Source organism: Gorilla gorilla, chromosome 10 (genome assembly GCF_029281585.2).
Source record: "Gorilla gorilla gorilla isolate KB3781 chromosome 10, NHGRI_mGorGor1-v2.1_pri, whole genome shotgun sequence".
Lineage (NCBI taxonomy): Eukaryota > Metazoa > Chordata > Mammalia > Primates > Hominidae > Gorilla > Gorilla gorilla.
The window spans coordinates 48,740,982-48,764,633 of NC_073234.2; the positions used below are offsets into that span (position 1 = coordinate 48,740,982).

General features: G+C 47.9%; 1 protein-coding gene across 2 annotated transcripts; it reads left to right on the forward strand.

The window, feature by feature from the left end:
* The first annotated feature begins 6,807 nt into the window (after nt 1-6,807).
* On the forward strand, nt 6,808-22,825 carry KRT72 (keratin 72). Of its 2 annotated transcripts, XM_055357168.1 has the most exons (9): nt 6,808-7,332; nt 9,262-9,476; nt 15,436-15,496; nt 15,897-15,992; nt 16,760-16,924; nt 17,447-17,572; nt 20,558-20,778; nt 21,432-21,466; nt 22,240-22,825. In XM_055357168.1, exons 1-9 carry the CDS (start codon nt 6,907-6,909, stop codon nt 22,428-22,430), a joined length of 1,536 nt encoding a protein of 511 aa, XP_055213143.1. In that variant the 5' UTR covers nt 6,808-6,906; the 3' UTR covers nt 22,431-22,825. The 2 variants fall into 2 exon arrangements, with proteins under 2 accessions (XP_055213143.1, XP_055213144.1); XM_055357169.2 differs by lacking the exon at nt 15,897-15,992 and having other exon boundaries at nt 6,846-7,332.
* The last annotated feature ends 827 nt before the right edge of the window (nt 22,826-23,652 follow it).

The following is a 23,652-nucleotide window of genomic DNA, read 5'->3' on the forward strand; positions in this document are numbered from 1 at the left end:
ATGCTGCCTTCAAGCATCTGTTTAACAAAGCACATCTTGCACCGCCCTTAATCCATTCAACCCTGAGTGGATACAGCACATGTTTCAGAGAGCACAGGGTTGGGGGTAAGGTAACAAATCAACAGGATCCCAAGGCAGAAGAATGTTTTCTTAGTACAGAACAAAATGAAAAGTCTCCCATGTCTACCTGTTTCTACACAGACACGGCAACCATCCGATTTCTCAATCTTTTCCCCACCTTTCCCCACTTTCTATTCCACAAAACCGCCATTGTCATCATGGCCCGTTCTCAATGAGCTGTTGGGTACACCTCCCAGACGGGGTGGTGGCCGGGCAGAGGGGCTCCTCACTTCCCAGTAGGGGCGGCCGGGTAGAGGCGCCCCTCACCTCCCGGATAGGGCGGCTGGCCAGGTGGGGGGGCTGACCCCCCCACCTCCCTCCCGGACGGGGCGGCTGGCCGGGCGGGGGGCTGACTCCCCACCTCCCTCCCGGACGGGGCGGCTGGCCGGGCGGGGGGCTGACCCCCCACCTCCCTCCCGGACGGGGTGGCTGGCCAGGCAGAGGGGCTCCTCACTTCCCAGTAGGGGCGGCCGGGCAGAGGCGCCCCTCACCTCCCGGACGGGGCGGCTAACCCCCCCACCTCCCTCCCGGACGGGGCGGCTGGCCAGGCGGGGGGGCTGACCCCCCCACCTCCCTCCCGGACCGGGCGGCTGGCCAGGCGGGGGGCTGACCCCCCCACCTCCCTCCCGGACGGAGCGGCTGGCCGGGCAGAGGGGCTCCTCACTTCCCAGTAGGGGCGGCCGGGCAGAGGCGCCCCTCACCTCCCGGACGGGGCGGCTGGCCAGGCGGGGGGCTAACCCCCCCACCTCCCTCCCAGACGGGGGGCTGGCCGGGCGGGGGGCTGACCCCCCCACCTCCCTCCGGGACGGGGCGGCTGGCCGGGCGGGGGGACTCCTCACTTCCCAGTAGGGGCAGCCGGGCAGAGGCGCCCCTCACCTCCCGGACGGGGCGGCTGGCCAGGCAGGGGGCTAACCCCCCCACCTCCCTCCCGGACGGGGGGCTGGCCGGGCGGGGGGGCTGACCCCCCCACCTTCCTCCCAGACGGGGTGGCTGCTGGGCGGAGGGGCTCCTCACTTCTCAGACGGGGCGGCTGCCGGGCGGAGGGGCTCCTCACTTCTCAGACGGGGCGGTTGCCGGGCGGAGGGTCTCCTCACATCCCGGACGGGGCGGCCGGGCAGAGACGCTCCTCACATCCCGGACGGGGCGGCAGGGCAGAGGTGCTCCCCACATCTCAGATGATGGGCGGCCGGGCAGAGACGCTCCTCACTTCCCAGATGTGATGGCGGCCGGGAAGAGGCGCTCCTCGCTTCCTAGATGGGATGGCGGCCGGGCAGAGACGCTCCTCACTTTCCAGACTGGGCAGCCCTGCAGAGGGGCTCCTCACATCCCAGACGATGGGCGGCCAGGCGGAGACGCTCCTCACTTCCCAGACAGGGTGGCAGCCGGGCAGAGGCTGCAATCTCGGCACTTTGGGAGGCCAAGGCAGGTGGCTGGGAGGTGGAGGTTGTAGCAAGCCGAGATCACGCCACTGCACTCCAGCCTGGGCACCATTGAGCACTGAGTGAACGAGACTCCGTCTGCAATCCCGGCACCTCGGGAGGCCGAGGCTGGCAGATCACTCGCGGTTAGGAGCTGGAGACCAGCCCGGCCAACACAGCGAAACCCCGTCTCCACCAAAAAAATACGAAAACCAGTCAGGCATGGCGGCGCGCGCCTGCAATGGCAGGCACTGGGCAGGCTGAGGCAGGAGAATCAGGCAGGGAGGTTGCAGTGAGCTGAGATGGCAGCAGTACCGTCCAGCTTCGGCTCGGCATCAGAGGGAGACCGTGGAAAGAGAGGGAGAGGGAGACCGTGGGGAGAGGGAGAGGGAGAGGGAGAGGGCGTCCTCCATATTTTTGGTTTGACTTAATTAGCTCGCCGAAAGAGGTGTACAGCTGCTGGTAAAGCAATTCAAAAATTCTGACTTTAAAGAGACCATCTCATAAATTACAGCACAAGCTTATTTCCCAAAGGAGAACTGACAGACAGAATAATTAGTCTCAGGACTATACTCTTAGAGCCAGTGAAGAAAGTCAGTTCAACAAATATTCATTAAGCATATGTCATATGCCTGGCATGTGCTAGTGCTGGGGATACAGTGATGAAGAAATCTTGCCCATGTCCCTAATGGAGGCATAACCATAAAACACCTAACTGTAACATGGTGTCTCACATGATGAGATATCAGCAACAATAGAAGACACAGAGGCAGCACAGAGGAGAGAGAGGAACTTCAGAGAGGTCAGGGAAAGCTCTCAGAGGAGGCAATATGTGCAGAGGTTTTAGAGGATGGATAGGAATTTACTAGGTGGACAAGAGGAGGAAGTGGGCTTTGTAGCCAGAGGCACCAACATGGTACAAATAGGTGACTGTTGCTGGAGTGTGAAGTGTAAGGATGGAAGAGGCTCAGTAGGTGGAGAAGGAGGGTGCAGTGGCATCCAGAGTTGGTGAGGCGGGCAGCAGATGTGTAAGAGAGGCCCCTTCATGTATGCTAAGAGCTGGGATTTTATCCTGTAGAGCTTGAGAAAGAAGTTAACACCTTGGGTGTCAGATGGACCCTGAGTCAGAAGGACTTTGCCACTTACTAATTGTGTAACTTAGGCAAGATACTTCTGCTCCATAAGTCTCAGTTTTCTCATTCATACAAAGGGGTTAATAATTGGAGTTACCTCATAGAGTTGTCATGAGAATTTAATTTAATGAAATAATGTACGAGAATTATTTAGTTCTTCTAGCACATAGTAAGTGCTCCATAAATGGCTGCCCCTATTGTTTTTAGGTATAGACTATTCTGTCAGGAAACTGAAGTGAGAAGGGAAGTAGAGAATGTCTGATAGTGATCAGAAGATTGTTTGAGAACATGAACTTAGGATACATAGCATTGGCTATTATGTAAGATTTCTGCCATCTAACTTCTAAGCTTGGGTTCATATAATGAATGCTGACAGTCTCAAGAGACAAACCCTGACATCTCAGCAGCTTAACTTAACACAGCAAAGATTTATTTCTCACTCACTGTCCAAGGCAGATTAGGGCAGCTGCCCTGTGTGGTTCTCCCATTGGGTGTCTCAGGGACCCAGGCTCTTCTGCCTTGTAGCCCTGCCACATGGGACACATGAACTCCAAGGTCACCAGACAGGGGAAAAGAGATGGAGGAGGCACATGACCTGCTTACTGCCCCACCCCAGAAATGACACACTTCAATGCCACTCATGTTTCATTGGCCAGCGCTAGTCACATGACCCCAAGCCCCACCAGAACTGCAAAGGAGGCTGGGAAGTGAGAGGAGAGCAAGGTTATTTGGTGAGCTCTGGCAGTCTGTGGCTCACCTTGCTCAGTCTAGATACCCAAGGCTCATCACCAGGCTGAGAATTCTCTCTCCCTTGGCCAGTGCAGGGATGATGCTGGCCATGCTCTCAGGAGTCCATGCAAACTACCTCCCTTTGGTTTGGACAATACAACCTTGGCCATATTGCCATAAACTAGATAAGCCTGCCTATTATATTTAGGTCTCCTTCATGTTTTTAGGGAGATATTGTAAGTCTCTTCAGATTTGGGAAATTTAAGTCAATTTAATGGTGAAGTGGAGATATCTTGTTTAGTGTTTCTTAAAGTATATTCCTTGAAACTCTGGCCCCATAAACTATTTGGCCAAAGAGAGGGCTCAATGGCCTAAAAAGTGGTTTGGAAAACACTGAGTTTTGTGGGGTTTTTTTGTGTGTGACAAGAACAGTACTTTATTTCCGATTCTAGAATCAACTTCCCTCTCCTTTCATCTTTAGTTTTTTTTTGAAAAATATAACTTATTTATAAAAGCATTATATGCTCATATTAGAAAATTCAGAAATATTAAAAAATAGAAAAAAACCCACTGACACTGCCCCATTCACAAGTTCACCTCTCAGCCATCAGGTGTGAAAAACATTAAGTTTTATATTACCCTTTTGTGCAACAGAAAGTATCATGCATTTTTCTGTTATTATGGTTTAATACCATCCATCTGTCCATCCATTCATCCATCTACCCACCCACCCATCTATATATCCATTTATTTGTTTACTAGACTATTCATTAGAGCAGTTTTAGGTTTACGGCAAAATAGAGTGGAAGGTACTTGGGTTTCCCATTTACCCCTTACCCCCACACATGCATAGCCTCCTTCCTTATCAACATCTCCCACCATAGGGGTACATTTGTTACAACTGATGAACTTACACTTATGCAGCATTATCACTTCAAGTCCCTGGTTTACACTGGCGTTCACTGGGAAGTCTGTGGGTTTGGACAAATGTATAATGACATGTAGCCATAATTACAGTACTGTACAGAATAGTTCACTGCCCTACAATTGCTCTAGCACTAAGCATGTTAATGGGCCTAGAAAGTCCTGCAATAAGATGCCTGCTTCATTTTTTTTTAAACCAAGCACAGAATCCATTCCCATATCTTTTTTTCCCATGATACCTATTAACTTCCCAAGAAGTAGTGTTACAGGGCAAGGAGACCCAGTTTAACCAGCAATGCATTTTCAGTTGTCAGCCTAGAGTGGTTTCATCCGTCTTTTGTAGTAAAGATCTGATTTCTAAGGGCAATGTTCCTTGTCTGGTTTACTAATCCAGGGGTTGCTTTAACCCAAGAACTAATGACAGAGGTGGTCACCAAGGCCTGAGGTGACACCGTAAGCTGCTGTCAGAGGCAGAGGCAATGAGAACCCCTCCTCCCAGGCCTCAACCCTCTTTGATCTGCTGACATCCCCACACATCTGAGGCCTTTGAAATCTGCATGTGTCACTTGTGTCTCCTCATGATCTGTAATAAAGGTGATTCAGGAGTTGAGGAATTCCTTATTCATCCAGCCAGTCAACCCCTCATAGGAAGATGAGAAAAGGTCATCTTACAGTTCCCTAACCCTGGGCAGAAGAGCCCTGGTCCCAGGATATCTCAACTCCTTAGAAAATTTCTAGGAAGAAAAAAAAAATTATTTCAAAGACACCCTTTGTCAGTCAATCCTACGTAAAAATTCTCCTCTTTCAGTGTAATCCATTCCTTGCTTTTCTATTCTCAATGGCTGGAATAAATAAATTCATTTTTGTGCTTGTGGAAAAAAAACTGGCTAAAATTACGGGGTAGAGGGAAAATCTCATGTAATAATAAAAAACATAACCTTGATCTTCTTGAAGGGTCTGCTGTCACCCAGCCACACTGACACTGCCCTTCTCCTCTTCAGAGGGAAGGGACTACAGCCCCTCCTCTGAGGCAGCACTGAGAGCCCACCCTCTCTCCCACCTAGGACACCCAGACGCCGTTATCTGTTCATCTGTGATCGGTGCCATCTCCACCGCTTAACAATGCCCTCACAACTTCATTCCCCTTGGAGTAAATGCTTCGGCTGTTATTATGTCCTGTCATTGGCCCAGTGGAGGCTATGTCAGCTAATTAACCCCAGGTACCACTTAGCCATCCCATGGGTCCCCAAGGGGAGCCCAGCCTTCAGGGTATCACTGAAGGTGCAGTAACAAGCCTTGCCCTAAGCACTCTGCTGTTTCACAATCATCCTGAATGTCCCTTTGGCCAAGGCCTGGGCTGAGCACTGGGGGAGCAGAGGAGGGAAGGGTGAATCCAGGGGGCCCTGTCAATCTGATAGAGGAAATGGAACACACACCCAGGACTCAGGCAGCTTGAGAAATAAGAGCAATGAAATAATCCCACCCGCGTGCCAAAGGAACAGGAGAGCTGTTGCTAAGAGAGGAGGAGACTTGAAGGCAGCTTAAGTTTGAGAAGAGGAAATTGGGTTAGGTGGAAGAAGGAGCCTCTGTAGCTTAAAGGGAATGAAGTTATAGAATCTAGTTCTTGGTTTTAGATCTGAAGAGTCTTGACCTGTTCCTAATAACTGATCACATTTTGATGCTGAATTAGAAATGACCGGGTGGCAAATGACCTGAGCAGAGGTTTCCTGGATGGGATAAATAAGCTTCTTCTGCTATTAAAAGAAAACAAAAATGAAAACAACCAAAAGCCTTAGGAAATATCATCTGCTAAACCATGCCTGAGGCTTCCTGTGCCACCTCCCCAGGCCTTGTTCCCTCCCTCTCAGATAGCATGGTCCCCATTCTTAATCCAGAAATGCTTAGTGGAGAAATCTTTTCGCTCTGGTCCAAAGTCAACCCCCAACACTTGTGACCAGAGCTCTCTGTGTCCTGCCTTCTCCAATAGACTGAGAGGTCTCTGCAGACGGGTCCAAAATCTCCTCCTTCTGAACTTCCTTCTTGCACATGGGACAGAGCTGTCCTCATCCAGAAGCCTGGGAAGCAGGAGGAGGACAGGCTAAGGATGATTTTCTGCGATAGTCTTGACTCTATTCATGGCCTTCTGAAGCAGAAGCAGCCTGGACTTCTGCTTCACACACCTCTGTCTCCCCAGACACACACCCAGAGGGTCAGCCCCACTGGAAGTTTCCAGGGGTGATCTTGGGAATGATAACCCCAGTAATTGGAGGCCAGCAGGTGGAGACAAGGTCGCTAAGCCATGATAATGCAGGAGGTGAGCCAAGTAAATGCTGGGTTCTGGGTCACTTTATAGGGATTCATGGGGAGTTCACGGTGGAACAGACAAAAATCTCGGTGAGTGCATGGTAATTTCCTACATGAAGAACCCAAGAGGCCTCAAGGGATCTAAAAGGTGTTGTCGACATACAAATTAGGCTGACTCCAGCCAGCCAGGCTATTTAAGGGGCCAGCCGGGCCGAGAACCCAGCGGCTGTTTGCGCCCCTTCTGCCTCCCGCGCGGCCAGCACCGGTACTTGCCAGCTATGAGCCGCCAGCTGACCCATTTCCCCCGCGGGGAGCGCCTGGGCTTCAGCGGTTACTCCGCGGTCCTCTCTGGCAGGATCGGCAGCAGCTCCGCCTCATTCCGGGCCGGGGTCAAGGGCTCGGCCTCCTTTGGCAGCAAGAGCCTCTTCTGCCTTGGGGGCAGCCGACGCCTGGCGCTCAGCGCTGCGGCGGGGCGGGGCGGCGGCCGCCTGGGCGGCTTCGTGGGCACTGTCTTCGGCAGCGCCGGGCTGGGGCCCGCGTGTCCCTCCGTGTGCCCGCCCGGGGGCATCCCTCAGGTCACCGTCAACAAGAGCCTCCTGGCCCCGCTCAGCGTGGAGCTGGACCCCGAGATCCAGAGGGTGCGCGCCCAGGAGCGGGAGCAGATCAAGGCGCTAAATAACAAGTTCGCCTCCTTCATCGACAAGGTGAGTCCTCGGGCATCAGCCTGTCCCTGCGTTGGGCGCATGTGCACAGTGGTGCTGACTCTGCCACTGGCGAGCTGCGTGGGAGCGTGGGCGGGTCATAACCTCTCCGAGCCTCCCTTTTCCATTTGTAAAATGGGCACAATAATGGGTCTTACTCCAGTGGGTTGCGATGAGGCTTAATTGGGATGTTTACAAAGTGCTCAGAACAGTGCCTGGCACATATTTCCAATTAACAGGATGTATTAGCCCGTTTTCATGCTGCTGATAAAGACATACCCGAGACTGGGGGGAAAAAAAAGAGGTTTCATTGGACTTACAGTTCTCCATGGTTGGGGAGGTCTCAGAATCATGACGGGAGGCCAGTCACGTCTTATATGGCCGCGGCCAGAGAAAAATGAGGAAGAAGCAAAAACGGAAACCCCTGATAAACGCATCAGATCTCGTGATACTTATTCACTATCAGGAGAATAGCAGGAGAAAGACCGGCCCCCATGATTCATTTACCTCCCCCTGGGTCCCTCCCACAACACGTGGGAATTCTGGGAGAAGTAATTCAAGTTGAGATTTGGGTGGGGACACAGCCGAAACGTATCAAGGACCTTCATTTCTTTCTTGCATGAGACAAGACTGTGGGAAGGGAGGGGGCAGGATCTCCAAGGAATGGGCTCTTTGAGAGCTCCCAATATCAGAAGAGGAGATGGGACCCACATTCACGGCAGGGCATTAAGAACAGGCCAAGAGACGTTGCAGGACATGGTGCTTGGTGCTTGAGGAATGGGGTGAGTGTGTAGCCAGGAAGGTGATAGAGGAGGTGAGAGAAAAGGGCCAGAAAACTGAAGGGTGAGGCTGAGGAGGCACTTGGAAAGAGTGCATGTAAAGTTACAGGTGTGTGCTGAGGGTGGGGCATCCAGAAATTGGGGTAATAGGGAAGTCGTCTCTGGAGCTTCTGAGGCAATGACCCCAGTAAGTGGAGAGGAGACAGGGAATGGGCTTCTCTTGTCTCCACCAGGGTGGAAGGTCTAGACAGTGAGTGATAAGGGGACAGCCTGATAACAATAGCTGACATTTATGGTGCCGTCCCAATGAGAATTTGGGAATTAGTAAATTCTCATTTACTAATGCACAACCCATGATTCTGTTGTTGTTCTGCCTTGCAGATGAGGATATTAAGACATGGGAGGCTAAGAAATGAGCTCACCTTGGACAGGACAGTTGGTGGTGGACCGAGTGTCACCACTATGCTAGGGAAGAGGAAGTGAGGTGGCGGGAGGGCACAGGTCTGCATGGAAGAAACACAGCGGCTATTCCAGAGGCCAGGGCATTCTCTTGCTCTTTTATGTCTGTTGTTCCCTAGCATGTTTCCTTCTGCCCCTCAAGCTAAAAGATAGGTGAGAAGAGGAATGCTGGTGTGTGGCAGAGGGGTTGGAGTTATTGAGTCTAAAAATGTGCCCCCTGGTGAAGTATGAAGGAACCTTGTGAAGATGTGGTAACTTGCTATGAACAACAAAGAAACGAACAAACCAAGTGCAATTTAGGCTACACTACAGGAGGAATGCTCTAAATGCCAGTGTGCTTTCCAATGTCACTCCCCAGTCCCTGTTTCTCCCCTGCTCACCATTTCTCTTTACTCAGAAAACACCAGCATTTATAGCAAGAGAAGCTACCTCTGTCTCATGAAAACTCACTGAGGCAGAGGCAGATGGTACCATTGCTTAAGCCCTCTTCCTGATTTCATATAGACCGGGTCCTATTTCTTGTCTTGGAGATCCAGGTGAGCGTGTCCCTCGGCTGAATCCACCCTGGGATGAGCCTTGTTTTTTCCTACCCCCAGTCCCCCAGGATGGCTGCCTCTGGTTTTTGGGGCCCTTTCCCCACTCTTGAGAGGCAACAACATGGGGACTCTGGGCGATGACTGCGTTTGGGTTCCAGGTGCGGTTCCTGGAGCAGCAGAATCAGGTGCTGGAGACCAAGTGGAACCTCCTACAGCAGCTGGACTTGAACAACTGCAGGAAGAACCTGGAGCCCATTTATGAGGGCTACATCAGCAACCTGCAGAAGCAGCTGGAGATGCTGTCTGGGGACAGGGTGAGGCTGGATTCGGAGCTGAGGAACATGCAGGATTTGGTGGAGGACTACAAGAAGAGGTGAGTGAGTGGCAGGGAATATGGCCCTGGAGAATCTGATTTCAAATGAGGTTTTCATTTGGAGACGGCATTTTTGCTTCTTAGATCCTTGCTGACACCGGGGGAGGGAGGAACATCCAGACAGAATGGAACTAGGAAAACAATAGATGTACCTACACCGGTTCTCCAAACTGTCGAGGAAATGTGTGCTCAATTTCTAGCACTGAAAATGAAGGAATGGGGGAAAGAGAGTTGTATCAAAACCAGATGGACAACCCAAATGCCTTTGTAGTTCCTCCTGAGTGAAGTTTTCCATGGCAGTTCCCAGAATGTAAGACACCCCACCAATTCCAGGGCAAATTTTAAATCTAAAAAAAAAAAAATTTTAAAAACGTATTCCATGTTGAATCATGGCTGTGCTGCTGAATCCTGGCTTTAAAGAGAATAATTGAGAGTGTTTGAGGATGATTGAGAATGAGATGGAACCAGAGGTTGTGTCTTCCTCCAAGTTGAGCTGAATATGAGATTGTAATAAATCAAGGCTCAGTGTGACCTGATATTTTGGAAGTTTGCTTCCAGATGCCAGGATTTCTAGGGACAGGTGGCTTCTTCCACAATTCAAGTGGCTGGAGGTCGTCAGAGCTGAGTTCTTTCTCTTGCTCCATATTCAATCTACATGCCCATCCCTATTCTGAAATTCCTTCAAAGCAGAACCCTGGCCCAAGCCCTGCATGGAGAACCTAAGGAAGGAGGAGACACGGTCCCTGACCTCAGAGAGCACACAGATTGTGAGGACAGGCTTAAAGAACAGTTTCAGATAGCCACAAACAAGAAGAAACAAATATGGTGTGAACTGAGATCGGTGGAATTAAGATGGGAACTGGAGCCCAACTAGAGATGCAAGCAGGGTCTGGAAAGAACAGGGGGCTGCCAGACACAGTCCTGAAGTCCCACATGGAGGCGTCCAGGGGCGGTGCTATCTCTGGGCCTTTCAGATTGGAGTGGCTTTGTGCTCCTGAATCACCATGAACTAGCTGAGCAACCACAGATGAGTCTCTGTGTCCTCTGTGAACTTTAGTTTTAGTATTTATGAAAACTAAATACTGATACTTGCCTTGCTACCTAAAAGAGCTATTGAGAGGATAATGCCAGCCAGACAGTAGTGTATTAGCAGCTTTGAAAAGAATCCAAGTGCTACACAAATGTAAGGCATTGTTTTCCCTATGTCAGAAGGCTTGGATTTGAATCCTAGCTTCACTAGTAACTAGCATTATGACCTTGGCCAAGTACTTTCATGTCTTTTGCCTCATCTATAAAATTGGGATAATAATAGAATCTACTTCATAGGGCTGTCGTGGGGATTAAATGAAATAATTTGTGCTAAGAATTTAGCACAGTGTTTAGCATGTAGTAAGGGGTACAATAAATATTAGCTGCATTTACTAGGAGTATTTTAAAACTGATTTTATCACCCATCTCTTCCACCTGTGGGTCCTCATGCCAGGTTTTTGCATCTCTCTTATGATATATCATAAGAAATGCTTATCATATGTCATTGTTGAATTAGAATTTTCAGTGCATTTGCCTTCCTGTTAAACTGTGAGTTTCTAGAAGATGCACAGTGTATATGTCTTAAGCATCATTGTATACGCTGAAGCTTTTCTCATAGACTCTCTAAAATGATTTTAAAAAACTCTTCACAATTAAAAAATTTCACAGTTAAAAAATTGAAACTACAACCTTTTAATCATAAGTGTAAGTAGTTTCAAAGGGTGTAATTTCAAACGTATTATGTGTGTTCCCGTTTAAAATTGTAATAGCCACATCACTCATTGAGATGTATCCAATTGCATCCAGGTGCTGCAGCAGGTTAGTGCCCATCACCCTTCATCTAAAAAGCCAATGAATGGGCTCTGCTTTAAAAATCATAACTTTTACCTTGATCCTTTTCCCGTTTGGACTCCAATTTTCATCCCACTTTCCCCACATAATTTTGTTATAATATAGTATATTTTTATGCCTCTAAGTCTTTTATTAATCACCCTATCACAAAATATGCATGTATCTTGAAACCTTAGAAAGTTTACTTCTTGTGGCCTGTAATCCCAGCACTTCGGGAGGCTGGGATCCAGCACGTGGATCATTTGAGCTCAAGAGTTCGAGGCCAGCTGGCCAACATGGCGAAACCCTGTCTCTACAAAAAATATAAAAAATTAGCTGGGCATGGTGGCGTGTGTCTGTGTTCCCAGCTACTCAGAGGCTGAGGCATTAGAATGTCTTGAACCTGGGAGGCAGAGGTTGCAGTGAGCTGAGATCAAGCCACTGCACTCCAGTCTGGGTGAGAGAGCAAGATTCTGTCTAAAAAAAAAAAAAAAGAAAGAAAAAAAGAAAGTTTACCTTTTGTGATCATAAGTTTTTAAATGTCAAAAGACTTATTTTGGGTTGAGTTATCCAAACAACAAAATGTATTGCTAATTTTTTTAAATAAGTATTAAACATAAAAAATGAAAAAAAATTGAAAATACTTTTCCTAATGAGTTGAATAGGGCAGTTTTTTTCTAAGTGGCTTAGTTATCCATGTATGAATATTGATTCTTATTGAGCTGAGATAGGATTCTAGTCCTGTGTGTTTTCCATTCTTAGGTGAGTGCTGGGAAACTTTAATTATATAAGTAGATTTTAATGGAAGGAGTTTTGCAAGCCCAGTGTTATTTAGTTCTCGGAATGCCTTTCCAGTTTTTCTGCTTTTTCTTTCTTCCATAGTGCTTACTGTTTCTAACATGCTGCATAATTGACACAGCTTATTTGTTGTGTTTGTTATTTGTCTCTCTCTGCTTCGTAAGGGCAGGGATATTTGTTTTGTTTTGTGTCTACAAAGTACCCCACACTCAACACATATTTTCTTAGGTGAATGATTACATGTCAAAATCACATAATGACTCACCATTAAAGATCATGTTTAACCATCTGTCAGCTGACAATTCAAATCCTTCTTTTTTTGAAAGCAAAAATTAAAAACCATCTGACTTGCAAAAAGAACTTGTTTCCTAGTCAGTAAAGTCATTATCTTCTGAATTTCTGGAAAATTTTTAATAAGGCTTTACCAAGACTGATCAAATGGCCATGCTTATGCAACTTATTCTGTCCTTTAGGAGCACCGCGTTTAATCCAATGGATCAGAAAGAACTGGAAACATAAAACATTGTTAGTACTCAATACACCTATGCCAATTCTTTATCCTTAAAAAATAATGTGATTCTGCCTCATGTTTTTGTACACGAATACACACACTGGCACATTTTTGAAACTCTGGAGCTGCAGATTTACCTCATTCAATTTATATAGAAAATATCTGCCCTCTAGCTTCATTGGAAAAGCCAATTTTAATGTTCAAATCAGAGACATGAGTTGCTTTTTATCAGAAAAAGCCTGACTTCATTTCTAAATTCAAGTAAAAATAAGAATTTGCACTTTAGGGACTGTTATAAAATCCACTCAGCAATAAACTAAGAAATATGTCTTGTATAATAGGTTATTGAAAGCATTCAAGATTAAAATGATTTAGATTTAATATAACTAATATAACTATGTTATAAAACAAGAGAAATCAATATGTACTTTTTCATGATTTAACTTTTAATTATTCATTGTAATATATTTTTAAATAATAAGTTATTTTTAAGTTAATAATGCTATAAAACTTATTTTTCTTTTTAATGTGTGTATTGAACTCTGGTGTTTGGCCTCTAGAAGTAAATAATGTAAAATTATTTACAGCTAATGTCATTGATTTTGATAGCCCACTTGGTCAAACGTTTTCTATGTATTTTAGGAAATAGATATAAACTACTAAAAATTAATTGGTCTGGCAACTACCATATGTTTTATTTTTATTAAGAGGGGGTAGACATTATTAATCATTTTGTAAGATAATATAAAATAAAGATTGACTGTAATAGAAATAGCTGTTTCATGACATAATTTGATTAAAAGGTTTTGGTTATCTTTTGAATAAGACACAGAATCTGGGATAAATCATATAAACTGCTTTCTGTGTGTTTTATATAACATAACTAGAAAGATCTGCAGCCTCAGAAAACATCCCAGTCACATTTGAAATAGCTCCCTTCACTACCCTGCACTGCTCAGCCATTCAACAGTGCTTTTTTTATTATTATTATACTTTAAGTTCTAGGGTACATTTGCACAACGTGCAGGTTTGTTACATATGTATACATGTGCTGTGTTGATTTGCTGCACCCATTAACTCATCATTTATACTGGGTGTTTCTGCCAATGCTATCCCTCCCCCCTCCCCCCACCCCACAACAGGCCCCGGTGTGTTGTGTTCCCCTTCCTGTGTCCAAGTGTTCTCATTGTTCAATTCCTACCTATGAGTGAGAACATGCGGTGTTTGGTCTTCTGTCCTTGCAATAGTTGCTCGGAATGATGGTTTCCAGCTTCATCCATGTCCCTACAAAGGATATGAACTCATCTTTTTTTATGGCTGCATAGTATTCCATGGTGTAGATGTGCCACATTTTCTTAATCCAGTCTATCATTGTTGGACATTTGGGTTGGTTCCAAGTCTTTGCTATTGTGAATAGTGCCACAAAAAACATATGTGTGCATGTGTCTTTATAGTAGCATGATTTATAATCCTTTGAGTATATACCCAGTAATGGGATGGCTGGGTCAAATGGTATTTCTAGTTCTAGATCCTTGAGGAATTGCCACACTCAACAGTGCTTTTTGAGGAGGGGGCTTCCAGGGACATGCCTTAGGAATGAGTGAAGAGCTGAAAAGGATTGTTTATGTTAAGTACATGAATAAAAAAGCTATTATCTAGCCTTAATTCTTTTTTTCAATGTTTTACTATGGTAAAATACACATAACAAAATTTACCATCTTAACCATTTTTCAGTGGACGGTTCAGTGGTATCAAATACATTCATAATGTTGTGCAACCATCACCACTGTCCACCTCCAGAACACACTTTCCATCTACTGAAATGGGAACTCTATACCCACTTAACACTAATTCCTCATTTCTTCCCTCCCCTCTTCCCAGCCCCTGGCTCCCACCATTCTACTTTCTGTCTCTGACTTAGACTACTCTAAGTACCTCACATGAATGAGATCATTTGTCTTTTGGAATATTTGTCTTTTTTGTGATTGGCTTCTTTCACTTAGCAGAAGGTCCTCAAGGTTCATCCATGTCGTAGCATATTGTAGAATTTTTTTTCTTTCTAAGTCTGAATGATATCCCATTGTATGTATACACCACATTTTGCTTATCCATTTAGCATTAATTATTTCTTACCAATGCTCTATTTCATTACCATACTCTCACAAATGTCCTGTAATGCATTCTTTGAGAATAATAAGGGATGGAAGAGGTAAGCTCTTTAAATAAAATGGTTAGTACCCTTACCTCCCCAATCAACAGTATGTCTGTATTAAGAACATCCCAGTCCTAACCACATTTCTGTGTCTTAGACCTTGCTTCTGTTTCTGCTTCACCTGGAACGAAATATGTATAAGAAATAGGTATAACATACAGTTTGAAAGTGAGAATGGTGCTTTTGTTTGTCGCCTAGGAGGTTTTTGCACCCTGAGCCATTGCACAGTATTAAGATGCCATGTGCCAGAAGGGAGTGTCTTTTCACCTTTGCTATAATGTGGGAGGAGCTAATTGTGACAGGGAGAGGGACAGTAGAATCTGCGTGACATCTCAACCACAGGTGCTCTCTGAGGCAGGTAGTTTTAAGACAGACTGCGTAGGCACAAAGGAGCTGGAAATTGATTCCTTTAAATATGTCCTTGCCTGCATCCCCTTAAGCAAGGTTATGTGTGCCCCAGGGGTATGGGAATCCCTGTTTGAAGACCCCCACCCTGCAGCTCTCAGCACAGAGGTGGTCACTAACTGTTCAGTGAGTGTTTGCAGAAGTGAATTACCTCATTGGCTTACCCCATGCAGGTATGAGGTGGAGATTAACAGACGCACAGCTGCTGAGAATGAGTTTGTGGTGCTCAAGAAGGTAAGAGGGGTGCAAGGTGGGCTGGAAGAAGCCTAGACCTGACCACCTGGCACAATGATGCTTGTAGGGTGAGGAAAGGGGCCCTGTAGGTCACTCAGTCCCTTGGGCCGGGGTGACTGGCACTCTAACTTCCCAGCCCCTCCCTCCAAGTCCCTTTCCTGGGATGCATGCTGTTTCTAGAATTTGCCAGTCTAAAATCTGGGCATTTTACTGCATTACTGGTGTAGCCATTGCACTGCACGTTAGTTGATTTACTCTCAGGGACTGAAGGGGACTCTCAGGGAGCCCCCCATGAAGCACAGGGTGAAGGGAGAGGAAAGAGCAAGGCTTCCTGTGGCAGGGAGGGAGGGATGGGCAGGGGAAGCCCTCTCAGGGCGGCTTGACTATCATGTGCTCCCAGGACATGGATGCTGCTTACATGAATAAGGTTGAGCTCCAGGCCAAGGTGGACTCCTTGACAGATGAGATTAAATTCTTCAAGTGCCTTTATGAAGGGGTAAGGACTTGGCTGACCTCTCTTGTGAGGTCTGCGCCTTTAACAAGTGGTTTCTGGCCCCTGGCTGGAAGGTGGTGTGGACCAAGAATTGGGAGGGAGAAAGCTTTCAACCTGGTGCCCCTGACATTCACCAAGGCCCTACTGGGTGCTGAACAATGAGCTAGGTTTTGAGGAGTCCATGAAAGAGAAGAAATGATTCTCACCCTCCAGGAGTTCACAGCCTGGCAGGAAAACACCACGTAGCTGAGCTTTCAGAGAGCAGAGGAAGGAATGGTGGGTTCTGCCAGGGCCATCAGTGAAGGTTCTTGGAGAGAGAGGAGAAAGAGGACGATTTCAGTGGGTGCTGAGGGGGGCAGAAAAATAGAAGGTCCAGGAGCCTATCCTGTGCTAAAGCATGAGGAATGAGGAAGGGCGCAGAGGCCTGGGGAAGGGACTGGTGCTGGTGACTCCCTAGGGGACTTCACGTGCTAGGTAAAGAGTTCAGACTTGGTCCTATGGGTGGAGGGTGGCGGTGGCTGGTTTCTGAGGATGAGAATGTAGAAGAGTGCAGGAGTGCTCCTGAGTGTGCAATGGAGAGAGGAGTCCCAGCGTTTGGGGCTGAAAGCCTAAGGCACTTCTTCACGTGCCTGCCAGGCACTGGTGCTGAGGCAGAGTTCAAATGCTGAGGAAAGGCAGAGGGACGGTGAGGAATTTGCCCAGGGAGGACCAAGAGAACTGGTTCCTCATGAGTACCCCTTAACTAGCTCCCCTCCCCCAACCGTCCCCAGGAGATCACTCAGATCCAGTCCCACATCAGCGACACATCTGTCGTCCTGTCAATGGACAACAACCGGGATCTGGACCTGGACAGCATCATTGCTGAGGTCCGTGCCCAGTACGAGGAGATCGCCCTAAAGAGCAAGGCCGAGGCTGAGACCCTGTACCAGACCAAGGTGAGCTGGGTGCCAGGTGTGCTGAGTCCCACTGGCCACAGCTAGCACCCTCTTAGTATGTGTGCATGTGTACGTGTGTGTGCGTGTGTTTGTGTGTGTGTGTGTGTGTGTGTATTTGGGCTCAGTCAAGACCTCCTTTGTCTTGGAGTTGGGCCTTGTGGAAATGCCACCCCATGGGTAAGGGAGATTAACTACAGTCTTGGCTTGTTTTGCGGACATATATGGGGCTTAGCCCTTCTCCTGTCATGGCCCTTGGCTGAGGCCACACCAGCTACAACCCTGATAGGATTCTGACACAGTTTCTATGGGTAATTCACATATATTGTCTTATCTTCATGTTTTCTTCATGTTTCCACTTTGGCAAAATGAGGATAGGAAATTCACACTCCACCAACGCTCTCATGTTTGAGAACCTGAGGATCTTGTTGAACTAGGGCAGGATCCTTTCTGTGCAGAAGAAAAGCGACCTGCCCTAGTTCAGTAGGATCCTTGTGTTCCTCTTCTGTTGTCACCCAACCTCAGATCCAGGAGCTGCAGGTCACAGCAGGCCAGCATGGGGATGACCTCAAGCTCACCAAGGCTGAAATCTCTGAGCTCAACCACCTGATCCAGAGGATCCGCTCAGAGATAGGGAATGTGAAGAAGCAGGTGGGTTCTATGAAATTAATCCACTAACAGTATTTATTGAGTCACAATCTGGGCCAGACAGAATATGAAGAAAGGGTAAAACATAGTGCCTTCCTTAGGGCCTCCTCTAATTTACCAGGAGAGGATGATCTGAACAGATATGGAGGGATAAAGCAGCCTACACACTGTAGGTAAGTATTACAGGAGCCCAGAGGGGTGAGAGGTGAATGAGGACCCCAGGGAAGCTTTGCAGGAGGTGAGATTACACCGGGAGAGGGGAAGGAGCAGGTGAAGGAGCCCGCAGGAGCAATGGGCCTAGGTAGTGATGTGCACAGCACGCGTGCAGGTGGGCTTGCCTATCTGGGGCAGGTGGCTCCCTGCTCAGCAGGGGTGGCAGGGAGCAGGGTACACCACTGGGTGGGAATAGGTAAGCCTCGGGGTTTAGACCTAACGCAGGAGGTAAAAGGGAGCGATTTGAAGGTTTCCCATGATGATACCTTGTGGGAGGAGAGAGAATCCAGCAGGAGATTTTAGAACAAAAGGGAGGAGGCACAGCCCCCGCAACCCAGATTGGGCTCAGGGCCCTGCACTAGTGTGGAGCCTTCCTGCACTAGTGCTGTGCTGTGGGGAGGACACTGCACCGAGGTCCCCCTCTTTGGGAGGTAGTACCCGTGCAACCACATCTGTGGCTCTAAAGCAAGCAAACCCATGAGTCCTCAAGTTTGTGAAAGCAGTGCAAGGGTTTAAGGCTCTCAGCTCCCAGGCAAGTCAAGTTGTCCCATCTCCTTACCCTCCCCTGCACCCCATCTCTCACCATGCATGGTGCATTCTTACACATGTACACACACACACACAGACACACACACACACTACTCCTCTGTGCTCATGGTAGTGGGAAGAAGAAAGACCAGCATTAAATAACTTAAGGTGTTTTTGTTTAATCAAGAGCTATATAAGTGCAGAAAAAACACAGATGTTTGAAGCTACCCTCAGTATTCTACTACAGTGTTTAACTAATGAAATGCTATGTGTTTATTGTTGGACGAAGTTATTACCAGAAAGTGACTTGCTTTGGTGGTCAGGGAAGATACCCTCTGTGGGGAACAAATGGGGATCCCTCGCAATGCTGAGTCCCCATTGCGGCTCCTTTTGAGGGCCCTCAGCTAAGGTGCTTCCTGCCCTTCTGGCCTCCTCCATCAAAGAAGCCCACCATGTCACATGCAGAGTTCCTTGGCATTTGGTGTCCTCAGCATTCATGTGACATTTGTTTCAAAGGATGCTAAAATTTCAAGTCCTCTCAACTCGGGCCATGTTCACAAGACCCAAGCTTTTGGTGTCCCTCTGCCCCAGGTTCACTCTGTGGGATCTTGGTCAGTAAAAAAGAACAGAAGACAGTTTGATGAGTTCAGGTGACAGTGTGTGTGGCCACTCCATGAATGATTAAAACCTCTACAGTCCCAAGGGTGGGGCAGGGTTTTCTGTGGTTAGAAGGCTGGGTCCTAGGCATCTCCTTGAGGCTGTGAGCCACTCATCCAAAATGTGAGGGCATTGGCACTGCTGTGGGCCTGCCCAGCAGAGGAGGATGGTGGCAGCTGGACAATATTCTAGAGCCCATTTGGCCTTGGATCAGCTGCTTTCCTTGGTGTGAAGCAAATGTGGCTCCACAGATGGGCACACCCCAGAAAGAAAACCTCAGCTCCCACCAAAACCTTAGCTGAGGGAACACATACCAGACTGAAGGGCTCAGGAAGCCCCCTGGGGGCTTTCACATAAGTGCAAGCACACAGCCCCAGCTGCAGTTATGCAAAGCTATCTTCTTTAATTAATTAATTTATATATATATATATATATTTTTTTTTGAGACGGATTCTCCTTCTGTCACCCAGGCTGGAGTTCTGTGGCACAATCTGGGCTCACTGCAACCTCTGTCTCCTGGGTTCAAGCGACTCTCCTGCCTCAGCCTCTCGAGTAGCTGGGACCACAGGCAGCTGCACGCCATCACTCCCGGCTAATTTTTGTGTTTTTAGTAGAGACGAGGTTTCATCATGTTGGCCAGGCTGGTCTTGAACTCCTGACCTCAGGTGATCCACCTGCCTTGGCCTCCCAAAGTGCTGGGATTACAGGCATGAGCCACTGTGCCCAGTCTATTTTATTTATTTATTTATTTTTAATTTTAATTTTGGTTTTATTCTAGGGTACATGTACAGGATGTGCAGGTTTGTTACATAGGTAAATGTGTGCCATGGTGGTTTGCTGCACCTATCAACCCATCACCTATCAACCATGCACCTTGAGCACAGCATGCATTAGCTATTTTTTTTAGCTATTTTTCCTAAAGCTCTATCTCCCTCCACCTGGCAACAGGCTCCAATGTGCGTTGTTCCCCTCCCTGTGTCCATGTGTTCTCATTGTTCAGCTCCCACTTATAAGTGAGAACATGCAGTGTTTGGCTTTCTGTTCCCAGTTAAGTAAAGGTATCTTCTAAGCCTGTTGCCATTTAGCATAGTTCTCTTTGGGATTTGGGGACCAAACTCTAAGTGTGGCAAATTTATAGGACAATTTATTAATAGGAACTTTATTAGCCCTCATGTTTTCCCCATGATTTATGGGATCTCCTAAAACAACCTGTACACTGCAGAGCTGAATGAAGTCTAGCTGCTCAGAGACTTTTTTTCAGAGTTGACATAAGAATCTTACAGCTGATATTTCAGGCCAGGAGGGAGAGGGCAGGGGCCATGTGCCCAGGCCGCCCTCTTTCTCCGTGCCTTCCCCTCCTCCCTCCCAGGTGAAGGTTTTCTACTTTCAGATGCAGAGGCATGAGCCAGGGTGAACCATGCCTGGAGTTAGGGGAAGGACAGACTCACCTCTAGGGATGGCCAAAGTTGGATAAACCAGGAGGATCTCCAAGCACTTACCATCAGTCAGGACAAAACAAGGGGAGGTTGTCCAAGCAAGATCTCAGAACTGGGCTCTGACTCTTAAGTGCTGGATCTGTTTGCCCCTCAGTGTGCCAATCTGGAGACGGCCATCGCCGATGCTGAACAGCGGGGGCACTGCGCCCTGAAAGACGCCCGGGCCAAGCTGGATGAGCTGGAGGGTGCCCTGCACCAGGCCAAGGAGGAGCTGGCACGGATGCTGCGTGAGTACCAGGAGCTCATGAGCCTGAAGCTGGCCCTGGATATGGAGATCGCCACCTACCGCAAGCTGCTGGAGAGCGAGGAGTGCAGGTGAGGGGCCGGATACCCTTGTGTCGGGACCAGTTTTCTCTCTGCTTTGGTAGGAAGCTCCAAGGCAAACAGTTTGGTCCTGTTTAGGTCCTACTGAAGTAAAACCATACAGCAAATGGGCTTGTCACATGATTAGGAAGGCCAAAGTTAGACAGCAAGAAAGACCAAGTTGTGAAAAATCCCAAAGGCTGTGGGAGAGGAGGTATTAATGCCGGCAATGTTTGAGAAACAGCATCCCCGACCGTTCATGGTGCATTTTTGTGGCTGGGGGGAGGAGCAAGATGGCCTCTAAGGGCTGTCCAAGTTCAAGGTCGCTCCAGCAAAGCCTGGGGCTCCAATGGGGAGGTAAGCTCATTCTTCTTAATCATCTAAGAACAGTGGCATGACTAGAGGGAAGTGGAGGCCTAATGATCCCACACAGCAAGCAGTTCTAAAAGGTCTTGATGGAGGGCTGACTCCTTGCAGCAGATTTTCACCTCAGTTTTCTATTTCTTGGGAGGCGGGGTCGCACTGGGATGTGTGGGAAGAAAGGAGGCTAGGATGGGGTTGGGAAGGCACATTCTGCGTGGAGAGGCTTATTCACAGAGGTGACTTCCAGGTGGTTGGGGTGATTATTTATGGGGGATTTACCTGTTTTTCTTCTCCTTCTTCAGGATGTCTGGCGAATATCCAAATTCTGTGAGCATCTGTAAGTATCTGCAGATCTCAGTTCTGCCCTTGGTCACCTTACCAGAAGTCCGAGTCCCTTTAATTCGTGACACAAAAGAGAAATCAGAATGACAGAGAGAGCTCACGGGAGACTTAAGGGCAAAAGGAAGGAGCTGGCTGTAGTAACTAAGGGGAAGCAGTGGATGGAGAAGACTATCATAAGAGACAAAAGTACAACCTATAGAAAGATCAAATGATACTCATGAGTCTATCATCCAACGATTGATGCTTAATGGTGACATTATTTTTCTGTTGACCAAAGCAAAGGCCTCAGATTGTAGTTAAGGGGAATTGAGGGGCCTGAAGGGTTGAGTGATGGAATGAATGAATGAGATGGAATGGTTGAATGAGTGAATGAGAGCATGTCCTCAGCTGTAAAAGCTGGAGAGCCTGTGTGGAGATGCTGTGGTGCTGACAGACAGGGCCCTCAGTGGCCCCTTTCCTCATCAGCAGACCAGCAGCACCAGATGGGCCCTGGGAAGTGCCTCTCTTCATTTGGTCCTGCCCATGGGGGAAATTCACACACTAATAGGAAAAGGTAAAATGTATGAGGCTAAGTGCATGAAAAATGAAGCTGTATGATCAGTGCTGATAAAAATCTCTTAGGAGACTGAAACACACAACAGACAGAATCCATCTCAGCAGGAAGCCACTGTGGGCGAGAGTAAAGGGGGTGGCCCGAGATGCCCCATAAGGGGCTCTGACGTGGGGCTAGAGCTGATGGGGGCTGAGGTCTTCTCTCATCCATTCCAGCCGTCATCAGCAGCACCAATGCTGGGGCAGGAGGGGCTGGCTTCAGCATGGGCTTTGGCGCCTCAAGCAGTTATAGCTACAAAACTGCAGCTGCAGACGTCAAGACCAAAGGCAGCTGTGGCAGTGAGCTCAAGGATCCCCTTGCCAAAACCTTGGGGAGCAGCTGTGCCACCAAAAAGGCCTCCAGGTGATGGACAAGTGGTTGGCTCTGTGAGCAGAAGGCTTCCCAACTCACCGGTCTCCTCCCTCTCCTTCCCTGGGCTCCCTTTCCAAGTCAAGAAATGATTTGTCTGTCACTACAGTCCCAACCCCATTTCCTCTCCCTGTTGTCCTCAAGGTGTGATGCTTCGATGCAAGGAGTCCAGTCAGGAGCTCTCTCAGTGGCCTCTTTCTTGGTCCCGTTTTGTTGGGTCATTGCCTGAAATGCAAAGACAACACACTTACCCAGGATATTTCCCCAAGGCCAGCTACAAGCCCCTCTGCCCCCATGCCTTTCTTGGGCCTTCACTGCCAAGGGACTCTCTTCATCTTCTGATTGGGATTGTGTCCAGTCCTCTGCTTCTCCTGCAATAAATGATTAAATCTGTTTGGTTCTCAGTTGAATCTGTTGCCCAGGATGTCACCATCTGCAGTGCCTTAACTTTTCTTCATCTGATTCTTGCTTCACTCTGGATCCCTAGGCTCATGTGGCACTTCACTGGTTTTAGCCAGGTAGGCACTGGGTGAGGGCTGATCCTTGTAAACAGTTGAAATGTATTACCGAGGCCGCTGCCGGGCAGGCCCATTGCTTCACGTGCCCTGTGCCACCTATTCTGCACAATAGCCCTGCAAGATATCATTACCCATGATAGATACAGACGTTAGAGCTTCCTCATGGCTTCCTGCTCTGGTTCTCAAAGCACCCGTGGTTGTGCACACTCACTGTCTGTGTAGCGAGTGGTCTTCCCTTCATTCTCCCCACTGTCTCACTCTCCACCACCCACCACTCACTCCCCAGTCCTGCTCCCACACAATGGCCCTGCCTTCCTCTTCTTTTAACCAACTTCCTTTTCATCCTAATATGTAAGGCCTGTGTGTATATATGCTTGTAGCCTCTCTATCTAAGGTGTATATGAGATAGTGCTCATTTAACAAATATTTAGTGAGCTAGGCATTGCTCAGGCACTGGGAATACCAGAATAAACAAAATAGGCACAGACACTGGCCCCATAGAGGGAGAGTGAAAATATGCACCTACCAAAGCAATATATAATATGAAGTCAAGCAGTGTTAACTACTATGAAGAAAAATTCAGTGGAGTAAGAAGCTGAGAGATTCAAGGATGCTTTTAGCTCTGCGTGTGTGTGTATGTGTATGTGTGTGTATGTTTGTGTGTGTATGTGTGTGTTTCTGCAAGAATGTTTGTGTATGTGT